Genomic DNA, 20171 nt, shown 5'->3' with positions numbered 1-20171 from the left:
TAATAAGAGTGCAAAGTATTTAGGATTTTCAAAGTTCAAATCAGTCTACCCACATAAACTTCTCATCAAGTATTGCTTATGAATGTTTTCTCCAAAAGGCGCATTTTTTTTTTTTTTTTTTTTTTTTTTTTTTTTTTTTTTTTTACAAAAAGGTTATTCCTGCATGGATAAGATGATAATAAACCAAAGCTCTCTAAAGGAACCATGTAAGTGCACCCGACTGAGTCAGGCACAGGTATTACAAATGACTTTCTACTTTTACTTTTAGAGGCTCTAGTACTTTAATCAGCTTTTCTGCAATACATTCCAACATCCACTATCTGGTGCCCAAGGACCATAATCCATAAACAGCTGAAGCTGTTTTTCAAATGCTACATCTCAGGAACAACGAGCAGTGAATTTAGAATCCCTTGTACATTCTGACAACGAATCTGAGCTACTTACTTACCAGCCAAACCACTGGTTTGGTGTCATTTTAGCAAAGAATCTGAGAACATTCTGGCTGGGACTATATGGTGCTCTATGGAGCATTTATATTCTTTAATAACATCCAGATAAAGGCTAGCAATAGATCAGCTGGAAAGGAAACTAGGCAATTACAGTCAAGATAATAGCAGCCAGGAATGCTGAAAACAGATAGCTTAAAATATTTTTCTTTGATTAGAATAAAGTAAGTGGGATTAAAAAAATAAGCAAGCCACAAAGTTTACTTTTCAAAGTCTGAACTGCTTTTTCTTTTTAGTAAACTAATGCCAGGATATATGTAAAAATACACACACACACACACACACACACACACACACACACACAAGTATACACACACAGGAGGTGTGAGTCAATGTGTTAAAAAGAAAGGTTTAAAAAAAGGTTAAAAAATAACGGTCAAAACAGGTTAAAAATGAAACTCCCCTTTTATTTCTCTGAGGTAGTTAGAAAAAAAAACTTCTCTTTTCACTTAGTATGAAGGCAAAATTACCTTTTGAATAAAAATGAAGAAAACTTACATCAATAAATAGGAGTCATAATTATTGACTTATCTCAATTTCAACATTTAAAAGTGCTTTTGCCTCTTTCTTTAGCAAGTGAAAGAATCAAAGGAGACTTAGTTTTGTAAAAATGAGTCATTTGGCTTTGTTGAGGGGAAATAGCATGGAAAGATTATGAACACAGAATCACAAATTCTTAGAGCAATGAGGGACCAAAAAAGAATTACGACTTTTGTCTACTTTGAAGCCATTCACAATATATGCCTATAGTAACATCTTCTTAGATGCAATGAGGGAAATGGAGTTTGAAAGTCACCTTTCTTCTGTCACCTCACCTCCAATTTCAGAATTGTTCTCCTAAGGGATCATCTGCAACATATTCATTTACAGTTAATGAAATTGACACCGAGGCAGTTAAATGAATTGTCTAAGGTTTTACTGAACATTATTCATGATCAGCCAGGCCCTGAAAAAAGCTAATATGTAAGCACAAACTAACCAAACCTGAGCTCTACAAGATGATGTAAACCAAAGAGTAACAAAACAGTAATAGCAATAAAACAATTTTAACGTTTTTTTTTTTTTTTAATTTATTTTTGGGACAGAGGGAGACAGAGCATGAACGGGGGAGGGGCAGAGAGAGAGGGAGACACAGAATCGGAAACAGGCTCCAGGCTCCGAGCCATCAGCCCAGAGCCTGACGCGGGGCTCGAACCCACGGACCGCGAGATCGTGACCTGGCTGAAGTCGGACACTTAACCGACTGCGCCACCCAGGCGCCCCAAAACAATTTTAAAAATAGTTAACAATAACTAGCTTTAAATAGGTTAAACCTATTTATATTATTTAAGCTAAATATTTCCATCAAAACCATTTTAAAGCATTAGAACTCTCATATGAGCTTGTAAACATGGACAAAAAAAAAAAAAAAAAGTATACAGGGCTTAACCTTTTTAGTTTGTTTTAACATTTTGGACCAAGGGAGTAGGAATGAGAAAAATTCATTCCAGGTCTATTCAAATGATCAATGCTTTCTGCATTTCCATTAACATGCTTAATTCCTCCTGCTTTAGATACCTCAAGGGAAGGGCTATGTAAAGACTTTAATCAATCATCTCAGTTATCAGGTGTAGGGACCCTTGAGCTGCTGAGTGCTAAATAGTACCATGAATTGATAATTCTTATAGAGATACTTTCTCATCAAGGTACCAGCAAATATAAGAGATTAACTGATTCTTGTAGCTAAAATGACAGCCTACATGGGGAATAAAATATTAATTTAGGTGACAAACTCCATTGTATTTTCACTAATAGCTTTGAAAATTCAGAACTAACTATGTAGCTGTGGAAGGAATTTCATTAAAGCACTGGGAAATAATCTCATCGCAAGAAGCTTAAAGCTACAGGTCTTCCACCAAAAGCAATTTGCAGATAGACTGGTATTCTACTTTAATAAACAATGGCTCCAGGAGTTCTTGAATTCTTTTTTCTCTCTGAAATCTTATCTAAATATTTTCAGGACAACTGGAGAAAAACTACGACGTTGTAAGAGTTCTCCACGCCTTCCTCCTACTTCTGAATCTTATCAGTCTTCCTACTCATTCTGATACTGGAGTCAAAGTCCATACCATTAATTAAGTCTAGAATCATGGTGAAACTACACACTCCACCTCCATTCTAAACACAGAATAATGTGGGGCTTTCAAATTCTAGGCTTGAACAGAGAATTGTTCTAGTGGAGATCCTTTTATTTTCCTTTGCTTCCTACAACTCGGACCTTTTAATTAGTCAACATTAGCTAACATTAAACATCGCCTGCACTACCATACCAAAGGTCCATACCAGAGGACCTCAAAGCCGTGCTGTCCTATACAGTACACGGCACTCTCTCATAGCTATTTACTTTCACGGACATTCACATTATACAAAAACAAAAACTGTTCATCAGTTGCACTAGCCTTATTTCAAGTTTTTCAATAGGCACATGTGGCTATTGTCTCCTCCAGCAGACCGTGCAGAGAGAACGTTAGAACAGTGAAACATTTTTTGGACCATGCTACTCTAGGGTTTTTATTGACTATTTAAGAAGTCATCTTAAAAAAACAAAAAAGAAGTCATCTTTTACTTTAATAAGGTACTTTCCATATTATTCTTACTATTAATTTGTCAATGCCAAAACTCTAAACTTTTTTTCCCCTATTAAATATTAAACAACTTCTTCATCAGTATGAAATATAGGGGAAGACACTGAACTGTATGATAAAAGATCTGGAGTGGATTCTACCTCTGCCATCAATTTACTTGTGTGACCTCGGGAAAGTCACTCTATATTCTAGGGACCTTCTTCTATTTTATTGCCATCTGGAAAGGGAAGGTGAAGGGTTCAATGATTTTGGGTTTCAGCTGTAAAATTCTCATCCTGTATTTGATTCTCAATATTGCTCAGCTCTTTTTCTAATACAATTTTAATGTTGCTCCAAACAAACTTTAAGGAAAAACATAAATTATGTGGGAAACAAAATCTCTACTGAACTGTTATAAAACGTACTACACCTGTGAATTACAGAATAAGCGGTAAAGCAATTTTAGTCAACCTATACTATTTACTTAGTTGGTTCTATATTTTGGTGACACTCTAACAGAAGCTAAATGAAAATAGCTCTTTCAGAAGAAAGTGGTGATCTGTAGAATTCTGATATTTAATTATAGATATTTCTATTTTGTTGGTAAGATTTTTTTTTAAGGAAAAGTTCATGTAAGCATTGAACTAGATATAAACCAAAAGATTATTTGAGAATTTTCCAATTCTTTGAGAAAATGGAAGTGTCCCACTCCCTGCAAAAAAAGAAAAATCAATTTTCAAAGAAAAAGGCCCCCAAATACGATTATATTATCCTAGATCACAATATTTAAATGATAAAAAATAACAACAGATTACATGTCAACACAAAACCCAAACCGATGTCCTAAAACATTTAAAAAACATAATATAACATTCAAATGTAACAAAGGCTCTGCGAAAAAACCATGTAATGCAACCAGTAAATAACAATTATTTTCTTTTAAAATTATTTTAATGTTTATTTTTGAAGGAGAGAGAGACAGAGTACAAACAGGGGAGGGGCAGAGAGAGGGAGACACAGAATCTGAAGCAGGCTCCAGGCTCTGAGCTGTCAGCACAGAGCCCGACACAGGGCTTGAACTCACAAATGGTGAGATTATGACCTGAGCCAAAGTTGGACACTTAGCCTACTGAGCCACCCAGGCGCCCAAATAACCGAATTGTTAACTCTTAGTTTCTGTGTGGGCGGTCATATGACCTTGCTTAGCCCCAGCAACATCTAGTCCAAAGTGTCCCATTTATGGACACTCTGCAGAGTTTCAAATAATTTATACAGGTCTCTGACATTCTGTCAGTTGTATCTGGCACATAACAAGACTTTTCATTGGATTTTTGTTATTAAAAATGTAAGTATTTAAATTTGGGGCATAAAAATAAATGTACACTACTTCTCCCCAAAAGGGTATATTACAAGATATATACACTCTCTAAAACTGGATATTAAAAGCCAAGAAAGGTGTTCCTACAGGATGTTATTAACCAATGAGAAATTCTCCAAGGTATGCCTATACTTTAAAAAGGAAAGGACTTTTAGATTATTCTGCAGAGGAAAAGACCTTTTGATACATCAAAAAGAAGACAAGAAGGGAGAGCTGGGTGAGACTGGGAGACGTGGGACACTGATTTTTTTTTATTATCACAATGGCTGTTCCCCTCCCAAAAAAGGGGTTTGGAAAAGTAAAATCCATATTTGATCCAAAACAGTTAGGCCAATAGTTTTATATTCTTTGTTCTATTCCAGTGGTCCCTTTTCCATAGTCATCAATCTACAATTTCTTATTTTTTTTAACGTTTATTTATTTTTGAGAGAGAGTGAGCAGAGGAGGGGCAGAGAGAGAAGGGGACAGAGGATCCAAAGTAGGCTCTGTGCTGACAGCAGACAGCCCAATGTGGGAGTGGAACTCATGAACCACGAGATCATGGCCTGAGCTGAAGTCAGACACTTAACCAACTGAGCCACCCAGGCGCCCCCACTATTTCTTATTTGTAAATCTCAAATCCAAAAGGCTCCAAAAAGTCATCTGGCAGCAAAACTTAACCTACTCAGCGTACCTAGTTATCATATATTTCAATGCAAAAATATTAATGTTTGACTACAAGGTGCATCACCAGACTCTATCGGGATGTTTTATAAGGCATACAAGATGGACGTACAGTGTCTTATTTTATTTGCATACTGAAGTATAATTTATGTAAAGTTAAATCCATCCCTTTTAGATGTACAATCCTGTGAATTTTGACAAACTTATACAGCCTGTGGCCACAACCTCCAGATACAGAATATTTCCATCACCCAAAAAGTCTCTTCAGGCCCCTCTATAATCAATCTCCTATCCCGACCCCCTTCCGTGGCAACCGCTGATCTTATTTCTGTCCCTATAGTTTTACTTTTTTTAGAATGCCATACAAATGGAATCAGAGAATATGTAAACTTTTGAATATGGGTTCTTTTACTTAGTACAAATGCTTACTCATGTCATTGGACAGATCAATACTTGTTCTTTTTGACTGTTAAGCAGTATTCCCTTATATGAATGCACCTGAATTTGCTTACCCATTGACTAGCTACTAGAGATCCAGGTTGTTGCCAGCTCTTTGGTAGATTATGAATAAAGTAACTATAAAAATTCAGATTTTGCAAGGACCTATATCTTCATTCCCTTGGGCAAATATTAGGAGCAGGGGTACTACATATAATAAGTACACGTTTAAACTTTATAAGAAACTGCCAAGTAATGACTTCTTTAAAAATTTGAAAAAATTCTTAATTCTGGAATATGGATGTATCACCTACAGAAAGGAATAAGAGGGGCGCCTGGGTGGCTCAGTCAGTTGAGCCACCAACTCTTGATTTTGGCCTGGTCATGATCCCAGGGTCGTGGGATCAAGCAAGCAATGGGCTCCACCCTGAATGTGGAGGCTGCTTAAGATTCTCTCTCCCTCTCCTCTTCCTTGCTCACTCTCTTAAGTAAGTAAATAAGAAAGAAAGAAAGAAAGAAAGAAAGAAAGAAAGAAAGAAAGAAAGAAAGAAACAAGAACAAAATAGAAAAAGTTTACTAATGAGATATAAGACAACTCTGCCACAACCTCACAACTAGAAACCCCAACCCTGCCTCTCATGGGGGCAATTCACCTAAAATGAACTAATTTGCACAGCTTTTTAGTTCTTCACTTAATTGGGCTTTTGTATTTTTTTCAATTTTTAAAAAATGTTTATTTATTTATTTTGAGAGACAGAGAGTGTGTGTGTGAGTGGGGGAAGGGCAGGGGGAGAGAGGGAGAGACAGAATCCCAAGCAGGCTTCACGCTCAGCATAAGAGTGCCTTGCACGGGGCTTGATCTCAAGACCACGAGATCATGACCTGGGCCGATTTATTAAGAGTCGGACACTAAACCAACTGAGCCACCCAGGCGCCCTGGTATTTTTTTTAAACAGGGAGAATATACAAATTTGATCTCTTCGTGCAAGAAACTGGTACATGCTACCTGCAATCCCAGAGCTATGAGAATATATACACAAAGCATATTTTGATGTGTAGGAACCATGCTGTTATCTGTGAAAGGAAAATTACTTTCCTGCAGTCTTACACTTATCAGGATGCTTGGCCCCTCAATGCATCGGGCTACTGAGGGCCTGGAGTTTTGTGAGACACCTACCTGGGAACTGTCCAACCTCTGCTTCTTATAACAAGGAACTAAAAAACAAAGGCTAATGTAGAAGGGCAAGTGACTACCTTTTGAATAATATAAGAACTGGGCTTGTCTTCATTGTAATTATTGTGCATGATTGCATTTATATTCTTTGCATAATGTATTTTGTCCTTCGTTTACAAAAATCTCTAAAAGACGTAGTAACCTTGTTTGCCATTCTGGCCTTCTCAAAAGCACCAATTGTGGTTTATTTCAACTGCAAATGCTTAATGTATTTTTCTCTTAAATTGTCCCCAAAGTATCACTCAATCTCTTATTCAAGTTTAGAGGTTCATTAACTTTAGTGAAGTTTCATGGTATTGTACTAGGCACAGTCTTTCTCATTCAAACTCTTGTTCTTTTTTTTTTAACTGCCATTCATTTATTAGTTCTCCTTTGAATAACATCCTTTCTTTATTCATATAAAAAACATGCATTCAACAGCTACAATATGGCAATAATACAGCTACCACTACTGTGTTGTGTACTTAATCTGGAATCAGCAGGAGAAAAAGCGATAGAATTAGAGCAGCACGCCAGGCATGGCACCAAACCTACACAACATCTCCTGCATTCAGCAGGCTGCAGTGCAGAACTGTTGTTGATGGCAGTATCTCACCCATGTGAACGTTATCTGTCACGTGTGGTGAGGAAAAGTGGTGGAGGACCACCCTAAGGAGATAACAGAACTAAGCACTACTTTTTTAAGCTTTCAGATATTTACCAACGCGACTGAGAGAGATACTGTGTGTGTCTGGGTATGCCTGGGTAAATAGAAGATTCAGATCAGGGAAATGGATGGTTCCTAACCTTTTTTGGATCCTGGACCATCCTAAGGAGTTAAAGAAAGAAGAGCTTTAGACCCCCTCCCTAGGGAGAAAACACCTTGCACACTTGACCCTAAACTCAAATCTTTTAGAGTTTTTGCAGGCTTTTTGGATTCATCAAGTCACCACAGGTTAAGAACCTCTGGTGTGTGCTCGTCGCTTCTCAATATAATTTTAAAACAGGCTTGGCAGTATAAACAGTTTGATGTCCTTATTTTACACGTGATTCATCTAAGACCCCAAATTTGAAAACTATGTAGTGACAAAACTAGGACTGTAATCTCTGCCTTGTGACAGTAGGGAGGGGCCAAGTTGGTGGAGCAGCACGGAAGTTTACTACTTCCGATGGTATTTTTTATATGAATGGTATGGAGTGATTTCATGAAGTCAAGTCATATACAAGCTTGGCCACATATTTTTGGGCAGGATTTTAAACATGTGGAAATGGACTAGAGGTTGGATAAGTATCTACCTTAACAAAGAAGTTTGAAAATTCAAGGTGTATTTGGGGAAAAGTGACTGATGTCAAATATGTTGAAAAGGCAAAAAGAATACTGAATAATACTTCAAATAAAAATTTGGTCCATATTTTAAAGGATCTTGAGTGAAAACATGGTATCTGTCTTTCTCTGCCTGACTTATTTCACTTAGCATAACACTCTCCAGTTCCATCCACGATGCTACAAATGGCCAGATTTCATTCTTTCTCATTGCTAAGTAGTATTCCACTGTATATATATAAACCACATCTTTTTTATCCATTCATCAGTTGATGGGCATTTAGGCTCTTTCCATAATTTGGCTATTGTTGAAAGTGCTGCTATAAACATTGGGGTACAAGTGCCCCTATGCATCAGCACTCCTGTATCCCTTGGGTAAATTCCTAGCAGTGCTATTGCTGGGTCATAGGGTAGATCTATTTGTAATTTTTTGAGGCACCTCCACACTGTTTTCCAGAGTGGCTGCACCACTTTGCATTCCCACCAACAGTGCAAGAGGGTTCCCGTTTCTCCACATCCTCACCAGCATCTATAGTCTCCTGACTGTTCATGTTAGCCACTCTGACCGGTGTGAGGTGGTATCTGAGTGTGGTTTTGGTTTGTATTTCCCTGATGAGGAGCGACGCTGAGCATCTTTTCATGTGCCTGTTGGCCATCTGGATATGTGGATCCTGAGAAACTCAACAGAAGACCAGGGGGGACGGGAGGGGGAAAAAAAAAGTTACAGAGAGCGAAGGAGGCAAACGACAAGAGACTCTTAAATACTGAGAACAAACTGAGGGTTGATGTGGGGGGGAGGGGAAAGTGGGTGATGGGCAGTGAGGAGGGCACATGTTGGGATGAGCATTGGGTGTTGTATGGAAACCAATTTGACAATAAATTTCATATAAAAAAATAAACGATCTTGAATGTTAGGGTGCAAGATTGAACATTATTTTGTAAGGCATAGGAAGAGGGAGTTATTCTTTGCTTTTTTTGAGTACAAGAGTAAGCTAATTAAAGCTGAACTTAACCTGGTAACTCAATGAGTTAAGACCTGGAGACACTGGGGATTAGTTCCAGGGTCACTGGCAAGAGGATGGTGGGAGGAAAAAGAACATAGATGGTAGCAGTAAGAATGGAAAGAATGTCAAGGAGAGAGAAGGCACTGAGCGGATCACGATGCAGCAGAGTTTGTAAACTGATGTGTTAGCTTTATGGTGTGATTAGGAATATCATGTTGCAAAACTATAAACTGTAAAATTTAAAATTTAAAATATTTGTATATTGATCTTAGATTAATACTTTGTCCAATAATCTTTCTGAACATAATCATAGAAGTACTGTGATGTTTCAGTTTATATTTAATGAATATATTACTATAGATTCAGACTTCATATACTGAGAAATGTCTATTGTTAGAATAACCTATTTAAATAATATAGTTTATTTAATTAGTTAATTAATTAATTCATTTTTAATATATGAAATTTATTGTCAAATTGGTTTCCATACAACACCCAGTGCTCAACCCAAAAGGTGCCCTCCTCAATACCCATCACCCACCCTCCCCTCCCTCCCACCCCCCATCAACCCTCAGTTTGTTCTCAGTTTTTAAGAGTCTCTTATGCTTTGGCTCTCTCCCACTCTAACCTCTTTTCTTTTTTCCTTCTAATATAGTTTATTTAATTATTTAGTTGTTAAAATTGAGCAGCCTTTCATTCTTGTACAGCCCACTTAAAGACACATATTGAGGGTTCACAGTCCAGCTAGGAGGCATTTCAGACATATTAAAGATAATGTTCTCCAGGAGAAGTAGTTTTCAAAAATATTGTATCTAAAAGACTATAAAGAGAGCCTGGAAAGTCAATTTGGCCTTTTCCTGAGCATAACATTAACTTCAAAAAATTTTTTTTAATGTTTCTATTTATTTATTTTTGAGAGAAAGAGCACACGCAAGGGAGGGGCAGAGAGAGGGAGACACAGAATCCGAGGCAGGTTCCAGGCTCTGAGCTGTCAGCACAGAGCCCGACGTGTGGCTTGAACTCACAAACTTCGAGATCATGACTTGAGCTGAAGTTGGATGCTTAACCAACTGAGACATCCAGGCACCCCAGCTTCAAAAATTTCTAATCAGGCTGAACATTCACTTGATTAATTTACCTAACCATTCATTTTATTATAAAGTGAATGCACTGGGCTATTGTACCACTACGATTACTTCTGGCTTCAACTATCCTCTCGTATTTTTATCTACTTTCCTTATTTTGTTCAGTGAGGAGACATAGGAGGATGTTTACTATTTCAGAAAAATATGGAAAAAAAGACTTTAAAGTTGAGGAAATAAAGAGGACATATTTGCATTTGGGGGAAAAATTATTTTGTAGTATTTTGCTTTGGGAAAGTGTTTCATGTCCGACTAAATAAAAGTCAGAAAAATGTTTTTATCTGAATTAGCAAACAGGAGAAAAAAGAGATATTCAATTTCAGATAATCTTAAAATTATCTTACTGGGATACATTCTCCTATGCAGATCTGGCATACAACCACATGTCAATTATACATTTTCATTTTCTTATCTGAAATATATTAAACCCCATCCCTTAGTATCAGTTTTATCTAGTTCCTTCTTATTTTAAATACCTAGCAATACAGGGAAGCAACATTTCTATCAGAAATACGTCAAAGACAATCTGATATTAATAACAATGAAATGTGAGTCAAAATTCCTTGTCTTTTTGTCTTTTCCTTGCTGATAAAAATTTGTCTCTTAGTTATTATTTCTTAGAGGGCAGAATTTAGACTTATGTAACTTTCAGCACTTGATATCGTTTCAGAACATAATTATTCAGAAATTCCTTGTTCCTCCTTTTTTTTTTTTGGAAGGCTGAGGTTAACCTGTGATACACATCACTTCATGCACACAATGTTGCCATGAGGTTCAGACACGGATGGTAACATTAGTTTGCTTTTTCAGGGTTAAGTTTTGGTTTTGCATTATCCATAACTTAATTGGAGAATGTGCCAGTAATAAATGTTTATCACCATTTCTAGACACAGATAACAAAAGACAAAGACTGCAGGTACTACATCCGAAAGTTTCTTGAATGAGGAGATCAAATTTATATACAGGTTCAAAAAAATTATTTTTGAAATAATGATTTTAATATAAACACAATAGTTGGCATCAAATTTTAAACATTTCTGAAGAAACAAACTGTTTTGGGGCATTTTGGGATTTCTACTCTTGCATGGACTTATTTGCCTTGCATGAATTTGTCAACTACTCTCATGTAAAAATTGTCACTTTGCCTTATTAGACAGCTGCTGCCATAAAAATTGACTCTCTCGGAACACTCAAAGACCGCATCACTCTGGACAGCCAAGTTTTCAACATCACTCTGCTAATTTAGCAGTTTAATTCCTCTGCTCTTGATGGAATTTCTTTGTGAGATATATTACACAAGCGTATGCATTCAAAAAATGGGTTATTCCAAACATAATTTAACCTTTCGTGACAAATCAGGGCCAATTATTATGAACCTCAGCCAGACTGTGCAATGATGCAACAATGTTCTTTGGGCCTAATGACAGGTACAGGCATGGCTGTACCTGTCCAATAAGATTGTTATGCATTTTATTATTTTTAAAGTATAATTTATTTTTTTTTCTTTGTGTTAATGATTCTCCTTAATTTAGAGTGTCTAAAAATGCTGTCTAGGGCAAACATAATTCAAGGCACATGTGTAACTTAAAATTTTCTAGTAGCCATGTTTAAAAAAAAAGTGAACGGAAGACACTAATTTTAATAATACATTTGATGTCACCCAATATATCTAAAATATTACCATTTCCCCATGTGGCACTAGGCCCATTGCTGTGTTCAACAGCTCTACCTGTGGCCAGTAGCTACTGTTTTGGACAGTTAACATCTGAGACCATCAAGAGCTGGAGGACTACAAAACTCAGTAAACGCGGTCACTAAGGTAGGAGCAAATTCTAAGTTAAGAATGGCTCTCCTAGGTGTAAGGAACTTCTGATTCCGAGCATGACTTCTGGACATTTATTTGGCAGGGGTGGAGTGATGGGTGGGAGAAGAAGAAAGGGAAGGGGAGGTGGAAGAAGGAAGAAGTAGGGGAGAAGAAAGGTCAACAGTAAAAGCAGAGGTAGGGATGAAGTCAGGGAGGACAAAGAATCCAAGAATAAAGTTTCTGAGGTAGACTCTGAGAAGACTGCAAACTCAGAGGTGAGTAAAACATACAAAGTACTGAACACTATTGACCAGATAATGCAGAAATGAGGCTTTTCTTAGTTGGTAAATAGGGCTTTTAAAGATGTATGCAACAGTGAAGAGAATTCACAGGTATTAAGGACTGGAGAATCCTTGCCACCTGCTAGAGGATCCAGAGAGGGAGACCAGCCATGGTTAATGGTGACTCACAGAGGCAGCACAAGCTTTTTACAAAGCTACCTCGTTCAAATGCATATGCCAAAAAGTGTCTGAGAGTACGCTCAGAGAATGTGTCAAACACACCATTAACCACTTTTAATGAATCTTGTAGAGATGAACAACCTTACCAAAAGAAATATAGACCATTTCTAGTGATAATGACACTCAATCCTGGGCAAGAGACCAAAGGATTTGGTAAATTCATTATTTCTTCTTGAAACTTAAAAACAACAACAACAAAAAAAAAACTTTGTAAAAAAGGAACAGCTGGCTATCCAGATAACATGAAAGAATAAAATCTGGTCTTGAGGAACCTGAGCTTTAGGACACAAAATGACGACAACTGGTGGCTAACACTACAAGAATAACAAGAATAATGAGGATAAATGCGATACCCTATTAGAACAAATAAAAAAGTCAACTGCTCAAATATATAAGAAATACTTAAAACTGACTTAAGACTCGCCCAGATTAAACTACTCTGAAGCTAGTTTGACAGGAAGCTCAATGAATTAATGTGACAAATTTACAAAAAAGCAAACAGAAACTTCCACTGTGTCAGCAGAATAAACAAGGTAGGAGTGGGTGCCATTCAGCTTACAATATAAAAACTAAGATGGAAGAGGTGGTGATTATAGGGACAGTAAGTGTCCTCTATTACTGCCAGTATTTCAGAGGAGGGTCTTAAAAAAAAATGCATAGCCATACACAGTGTACTTCCAAAGAGAAGCTACTGCATTTGGCTTAATAAATGGGTGAAATATTACCAACCATTTAAGCTATTCAACAATGGACTAATTATGTCAGAGAGCTCATAGGGATATGGTATAGAAATGTCATATAGGAACATAGTAGATAATCCTGAAGGAGTAATGGAATAGATTAGCTGAGCTCTAAATCTAAGGTCCTTCCAGATCCATGATTGTATGTGTAACGTTTATGTTACAGTTGTCTGTAAATTATAATACATCTAGACTTAAATTATACATGCATGTATTCGGTACTGTCTGTTCTTCATTAGTCTCCAAGTTCAGTTCATATATCAAATTATAGATCTCATTATTTGACGGGTACTATCCTTGAATGAACTCATTTAATCCTCAAATAATGTTTGATTCTGTTATTTCCACCTTTACAGATGAGGAAACTGAAAAATGGAAGGTCACAGAGCTAACTGTGTTAGTTTCTTGTTACTGTAATAAATTACTAGAAACTTGATAGTTTAAAACACAAATCTATTCTCTTAGGATTCTGGAGACCAGAAGTTTGAAATGGGTGAGCAGGGCCGCATTCCTTCTGGAGGCTCTAAAGGAGAATCCACTTCCTTGCCTTTTCTAGCTTCTAAGGCATGCCCACATTCCTCGGCTTGTGGCCCTGCACCACGACAACCGACAACCTCCGTTTACATGCCGCATCTCTTTTCTCTGACTGGACTTCTTTCCTTTCTATAAAGACCCATGTGATTGTTGGACCTACCTATGCAGAGAATGTAAATTGATCTCCCCATCTGAAGATCCTTAACTTAATGACGTCTGCGAAGTCCTTTTTACCTCATAAGGTAACATTTGCAGGTTCTGGGTATTAGTGTGTGGACGCCTCTGGGAGGCCACTGCTGTGCCTACCACAGCTAGTAGAGAGCAGACAGAGGGTGTTTAACCACGATGATCACTGCTTCTCAAACACTGCTCCTGACAAACGGAAAGTACATTATACTTTCCAAGGTGTTCCCTACCAGCTGTCAGGAATAAAACATTCTCTTCAACAAGACTTCAATTTAACACCTAGAGTTACAGACCAGAAAGCAAGAAATAAAATTCCACCCGGCATGACCTTCTTTGGAGCATAATAAATATGTATTTTTTTGTTTATAAATATAACAGATTTTTCTTTAAAAATATAACATATTTTTATGAATCTAAAGAAAATAGCTACTCTGCTTTTTGGTTAAGTTTGCAATGATATAAAAAACAATATCAATAAAAACATAAGTTTATACATTCTGAAAGGGAGATTCTGGTGAAATTCTGAGGAACTTCATTCATACCTCCTTTCAACTGCAAGGGAATTAACATTTCATTTTTCTTGTAAATGCAGGTATATTATTTAATGAATATTCCATCTTTAGTTATTAGGACTAGGTTAGGAATAAACTAGGGAAAAACATAAATCCAAACAGAAAAGCACAACAGACCTGTTATTTTTGTCTGCCCAAGTGCCTGCTACCTCTTTCTTCTGATATGTGCTCTCTCCCTAGTGGTGGGCCATCTCCCTCCTTTACTGTGTGTGGTTGTAACGGGGTTGCCAATCAGAGCCCCGCTCCACCCCTGGCCAATCATCAGACTCCAGCCGCAGACCGGTGCCTGATGCAGGTACAGATATTTGACTGAAGCAGCTCAGAGTTCTTCCTTGAGACGGTTCACTACGCAACTGGGAAAGAGCCCTCTCTTTACATTAGAAAAATAAGAAAAGCTATACAGCTGTGGCCCCAGAGCTGCCAATGGCCATGTTCTTTGACACATGAAGACTAAGAAAACAACAACAGAAAAATGAAACAGAGAGGCAGGGAACAAAACAACAGAGAAGGGGAGGAGAAAGAACAAGAATGAAAGGAAGGAAGCAGAGAAGGAGGCAGAAGAGTGCTCAGAGAGTGGGGCAGGAGGAGGTGGGTGGGTTAGAGAAACAGTGACAGTCAGATACAGGATGCAGTTTGAGTCTCTGGATCCAGCAGACCTTGATGTCCAATGTATCTTTGCCTTTATGTAGTTAATACCCTTAAGCAACAAACGTTATCACTTAAATAATAGTAATTTGATTCATGAGTGTTTACAATGTGCTTTGTTCTCTTCCCTTTAACTTCCTCCCACTTCACCTTTAAAAAACAACAGGCAAATTCAAACCAATTTTCAGCAGCTGAAGCCTCCAACCTAGTTTTTAAAAATATGGCTTTAGATTCCAAATAATTTAACATTGCTATGATTTAATTCATTTACTTGCTCAACATTGTTTTTAAAATGTTTACATTTATTTTTATGTAATTCACAAGGCCCTTTAAATGTACATTATATAAGTACCTCACTCAGAAATAATCTTGTAGAAAAGGATAGATAGATAAACATACATATATATCCTTATAAGATACAAAAGGATACACACACACACACACATACACACACATTTTCTTTTCTTCTTTGACTCCAGAACAAAGTCTTTCTGGCAAAAACATTTCACTTGTGTCTGGGATTTTTTACAGTAATCTTTCATATTAAGTAAGATGGGTTAATAATGAGTCTCCTCCAGAGCTCCACATGCTTTCTGAGGACAAAAAATAAAAGGAGAAGCTAAAAAGCTCTAATTGGAGTCAGGATGGCATATTACCGCTGTCTTTAATCTTTTTTCTTCCTCGAACTTCGTGACTTTGATCATAAAGAGGGGGGTGCCATGTGCACTTGTTCAGGGGAAGCATGGCCTGGGCCTGGCCCAGAAGCACTGCTAAATCACAACAAAAAGCATCACCTTTTGTGCCAGCCCTTTAGATGAATCCTACGTCTGCTACTATCTCACCAAGTCAGTTTGACCAAATCATTTAACCTTCATCAGAGTTTCATGTTTCCTATGGTAAAACGAGAAAGATAATGCTTATCTTATGGGTGCTCTGAGGGTCAGGGATAAGAGAAACAAAACACCCGACACTGCTTGATTCACAGTAAACCTCCAACACAAGATGATGATGGTGATGATGCTTTTCAAATTTTAAAGCACTTGATTTAGTAATAACTGTGTATTATTTCTTACTATAAACCAGCAGGGAGACAGGACCTCTTTTTCATTAACATCAGTGAAAGAATTTTAATTAACTAACATTTAAGGAATTTGAGAAAATCGACTTCTCTACACCCCCACTAAATTTCTCTATAATAAATGGCTTTTATATAATGAAAAGCAGGGGAGGTATTTTGTCTTTGGCCCTAAAAATTCAACTGGGCCCCTAGAAAGTTGTAATCACAATGTGAGAAGAAAGCTATTGAAACTGATGTACCACATAAATAAAATAGTAGAAAGAAATGGAGTGGTTTTAATAATTTCTAAGAAGAAGTGAAAGCTATTCAGAGGAAGATAATTAGAAACACCAGGCAAATGAACCTCCCTTCGCCTCCACACCAAAACAGATAGAATCTTAACAAGACTGATGGAACCTTACAAGGAGTAAATCTCTAGTTCCTCATTAAAGAAAAAACTTCATTCCACAAAAAAAGAAGTATTATGTACCGGTAATAAGTTCCTCTTCTACAGACATGTGATATTTCTTAAATCCTAGTTGGTGATCTACTGACTTCAAGTATATCCACCTGTCAATAACGATAAGTCTGTGTTTGGTTTTTGGTTCATTTTAACTTTAGATTTACTTTAAATTACATATAATGATTTCATGAAATGCATACTGATTTTGGCAAATTTTATGTCTCTACCATGGAAATGTGTCAATCATACGAGGCAGCAATCCTTATGAAACCTGGCTCAAGATTCATATGCACTTATATAAGTAGTCGGTATTTTAAAGTATGAGTTTTGAGATAAATTAAAAATAAAAGTAATCTCGGATTAGTACTATGGTACATACTGAGGAAGTGAAAGTCAGCCCTGCTGATAATGACTGTTTCCAACGAGACCTGGACAAGGCCACATAAAACAAAGTTCCTCTACAAGGCCATCCCACAGCTATAAAAGGGTCTGACAATCCTTTCTAATGAGTTACTGTTGCTTTAATAAAGACATCACCAGCCTGGCTTCAGGATCAGTTCTGCTAGTCACTGATGGTGTGCGTGCGTATGTGTGTGTTGTGCGTGTGGATCTCCAGTACATGAGCTCAGAGTAGGCCCTAAATAAACCACAGAAATCTGGGATGGGCAGACTGCAGACACCTATTTCCTTTTCCTTTCTTCTTGCTTCTTTAGTAGCAAGACATTTGTTAATACATTAGGAAAATTTGTTAAAGGGTACATTTGAAACTCATGTTAAATAAGCTACTCACTACCTATTACCATCTTCAGGAAAAGGTTCTGAAGTTATACAAGTTTTAACTTGAAAAAACAACAGGCAAACCAGCGAACACACACAGGCAAGCATACTTTTACCCTCATTCGAGACAGTAATTTCTTGTGTTCACGTTCTGCATAATGATTGTAATCACTTGATGCCTCTTGTTGTATACAGAAGAAAGTACTATCTACTCAGGAGAATGATACTGTTGTTGCTGAGAACAAGCTAGAAAAGAATTGTATTTTTTCCTTTTGCTTAGTTTGTTTATTGCATTTGTTTCATGCCATGCTTTCAGATGACCCAGAAGTAACTGGAGAGTGAAATTGAATATCATTTGGTTTTCGTCTCGGCCATATTCTTTTGACACTATTGAGGAAAAACAGAATGGAAAAACAGAATATTCTAAATGGAAAAATACACAAAAATATTAGACAGAAAATACTAGGCCTCAAAAGTAGAGAACAACCTGGGTACAGTAAATGCTGAGTTCCTGGCTTTAATAATCTCTCTGGAGAATCAACTGCTCCTTCCTCTGTGCTCCAAACACTTTGTGTTGTATAAAAAATCATTTGTCTGTATTCCTTGCCTAACCTGAGCTCCTTTAAGTCAGACAGCATATTTTATTTTCATTCTTATATTCCCCAGGAACATTCAGTGTACTTTATTAAAACAAAAGGAATACCTATCTCACCTTTGCATATCTGGAGGAGTCCATGATAAATAGTGATAAATGTCACTAGATAAAAAGAATGTCTTACGTAGAGGAAGTACCATTGCAATAATAGTATCTAACGTTAGAACTGAGTATAAAAGTACCACAAGGTTGCATGGAAATTCCTAAAAAAAAAAAAAAAAAGAAGAAAAAAAATCCAATACTATAGGATTAGGATACAGATTTAGATAACTGCATTATGAATAAAACAGGATAAATAAACACAGAATATGATGCGGCAATCTAAAACTGCTGAGTCAGGTGGCTTTTAATTCAGATAAAAATTATTGTAACCATATATAAATATATAAATGTACTCTCGCGCAATCTAAAACTGCCGAGTCAGGTGGCTTTTAATTCAGATAAAAATTATTGTAACCATATATAAATATATAAATGTACTCTCCAGCATTAAGTGTGGCTTGCTACAGTTTGTTAGCTTTTTAGAACGCATCTCTTACCTCTGAATGCAAGGCAAATAGTTCTGAGCCAGCTATTTGAATTACACACTGGGAAGAAAAAATTTCGACAGTAATCAATAAACTAATCAAACATAGCTATTAATGTTATGCAAAGAACTTGTTATTTCTCTCTTTCTCTGGGAGCATACTGGACTAATTATAAGTGGTGAGCCTTTTATAAGGCTGAATAAAATCCATTTTATGGACATACCACATTTCTTTATTCATCTTGTGATGGGCACTTGAATTGCTCCTAACTTTTGGCTACTGCCGATAATGCTATTATGAACATGAGTATACACATAGCTCTGAGTCTCTGCTTTCAATTCTTTACAATAAATACTTAGAAGTTGAATTGCTGGATCATACTGATTCTGTTTTTATTTTTGAAGAACCTCCATACTGTTTTCCATAGTGGCTGCATCATTTCACATTCCCACCGACGGTGCACAAGATTCTGACTTCTCCATGTCCCGGCCGATATTTGCAGTTTTCTGGGTGTTTTAAAGTAGTAACATCCTAACGGGTGTGAAGTGGTACCACTCCAGATTTCTTTTTACATTTCAAGACTCTGTCTAAAGAATAAATTTGAATAAAAACTCATTGCCCAAGATTCTATAAATGACTCCAAAATTACAGCAAAAAAGCAAACCTCTCTGGATCATTTCTCATATTAAATGATGCTTATTAAAGCAGATTTTGGTTTTTACTTGATCTGTCTCTTCCTTTCACTGACTTAAAATTAACATAAAAATAAATGAGATAAAATGTTTGTCTTTTCAGAATATTCTGGGAGTACAGCATAATCTTTATGCTAACTTTATGACATAAACTTTATGACAACAGGGTATGAAGATGTACAGTATTTATACACTTGTAGTCAGGTAGTTACTGTGACAGTCCTCCAAAAGGGGTAAAATAATGAATTTTCTATGTTTTGGTTTAAATTTACATGAATTTTTATGAGATTCTAAAGTATGTGCATTTACTTAGTAATATTTTCTTTCCATGTATAAACTAAGGAAAGAACTAACACATTTCTACTTAAGGTACTATTATTCATTTTCAATAGAGAATTAAAGTATCCCCGGAAAAGACTTGAGGAGAAATTAGGGTGGAAAAGAAATGAAAAAAAGAAAAAGAAAAAAAATGGTGGTCAATATTCTAAACTAAAGGGAATTGAATCCTATTTCAAGGACAACTTCAAGGATTTCTTTTATACATAAAAAAAAGTCTGACATATTATAGCAAAATGGTTCATGGCTGGTCGTGCTTATGAAAGATGACATTACTCTGGCCCATTTGCCACCATCTCAAATCATCTGTCCCCAGCCCAAAGAGAATACAGACACAAACAAAATTTAAATTATGTTTGTGGAAATCTTGGTGTGACAACAGCAGGTAATG

The 20171-nt window shown here is 36.7% G+C and overlaps 1 protein-coding gene across 5 annotated transcripts in view; it reads right to left on the bottom strand.

The window, feature by feature from the left end:
- TNKS (tankyrase) overlaps nt 1-20171 on the bottom strand; it is a 209714-nt gene that overhangs the window by 101519 nt on the left and 88024 nt on the right. For 4 of the 5 annotated variants that reach the window (XM_042983119.1, XM_042983116.1, XM_042983115.1 and 1 more), the window contains exon 4: nt 18765-18812. The exons of the other annotated variant lie outside the window; for it this stretch is intronic. In XM_042983119.1, the coding sequence (XP_042839053.1) occupies nt 18765-18812 (48 nt within the window). The remainder of the gene's footprint in view (nt 1-18764; nt 18813-20171) is intronic. 5 annotated transcript variants of the gene reach the window in all.

Source organism: Panthera tigris, chromosome B1 (genome assembly GCF_018350195.1).
Source record: "Panthera tigris isolate Pti1 chromosome B1, P.tigris_Pti1_mat1.1, whole genome shotgun sequence".
In the NCBI taxonomy this organism is placed as follows: domain Eukaryota; kingdom Metazoa; phylum Chordata; class Mammalia; order Carnivora; family Felidae; genus Panthera; species Panthera tigris.
Note: the sequence above shows the minus strand (reverse complement) of the source record. Positions and strands in the feature narration are given on the sequence as shown.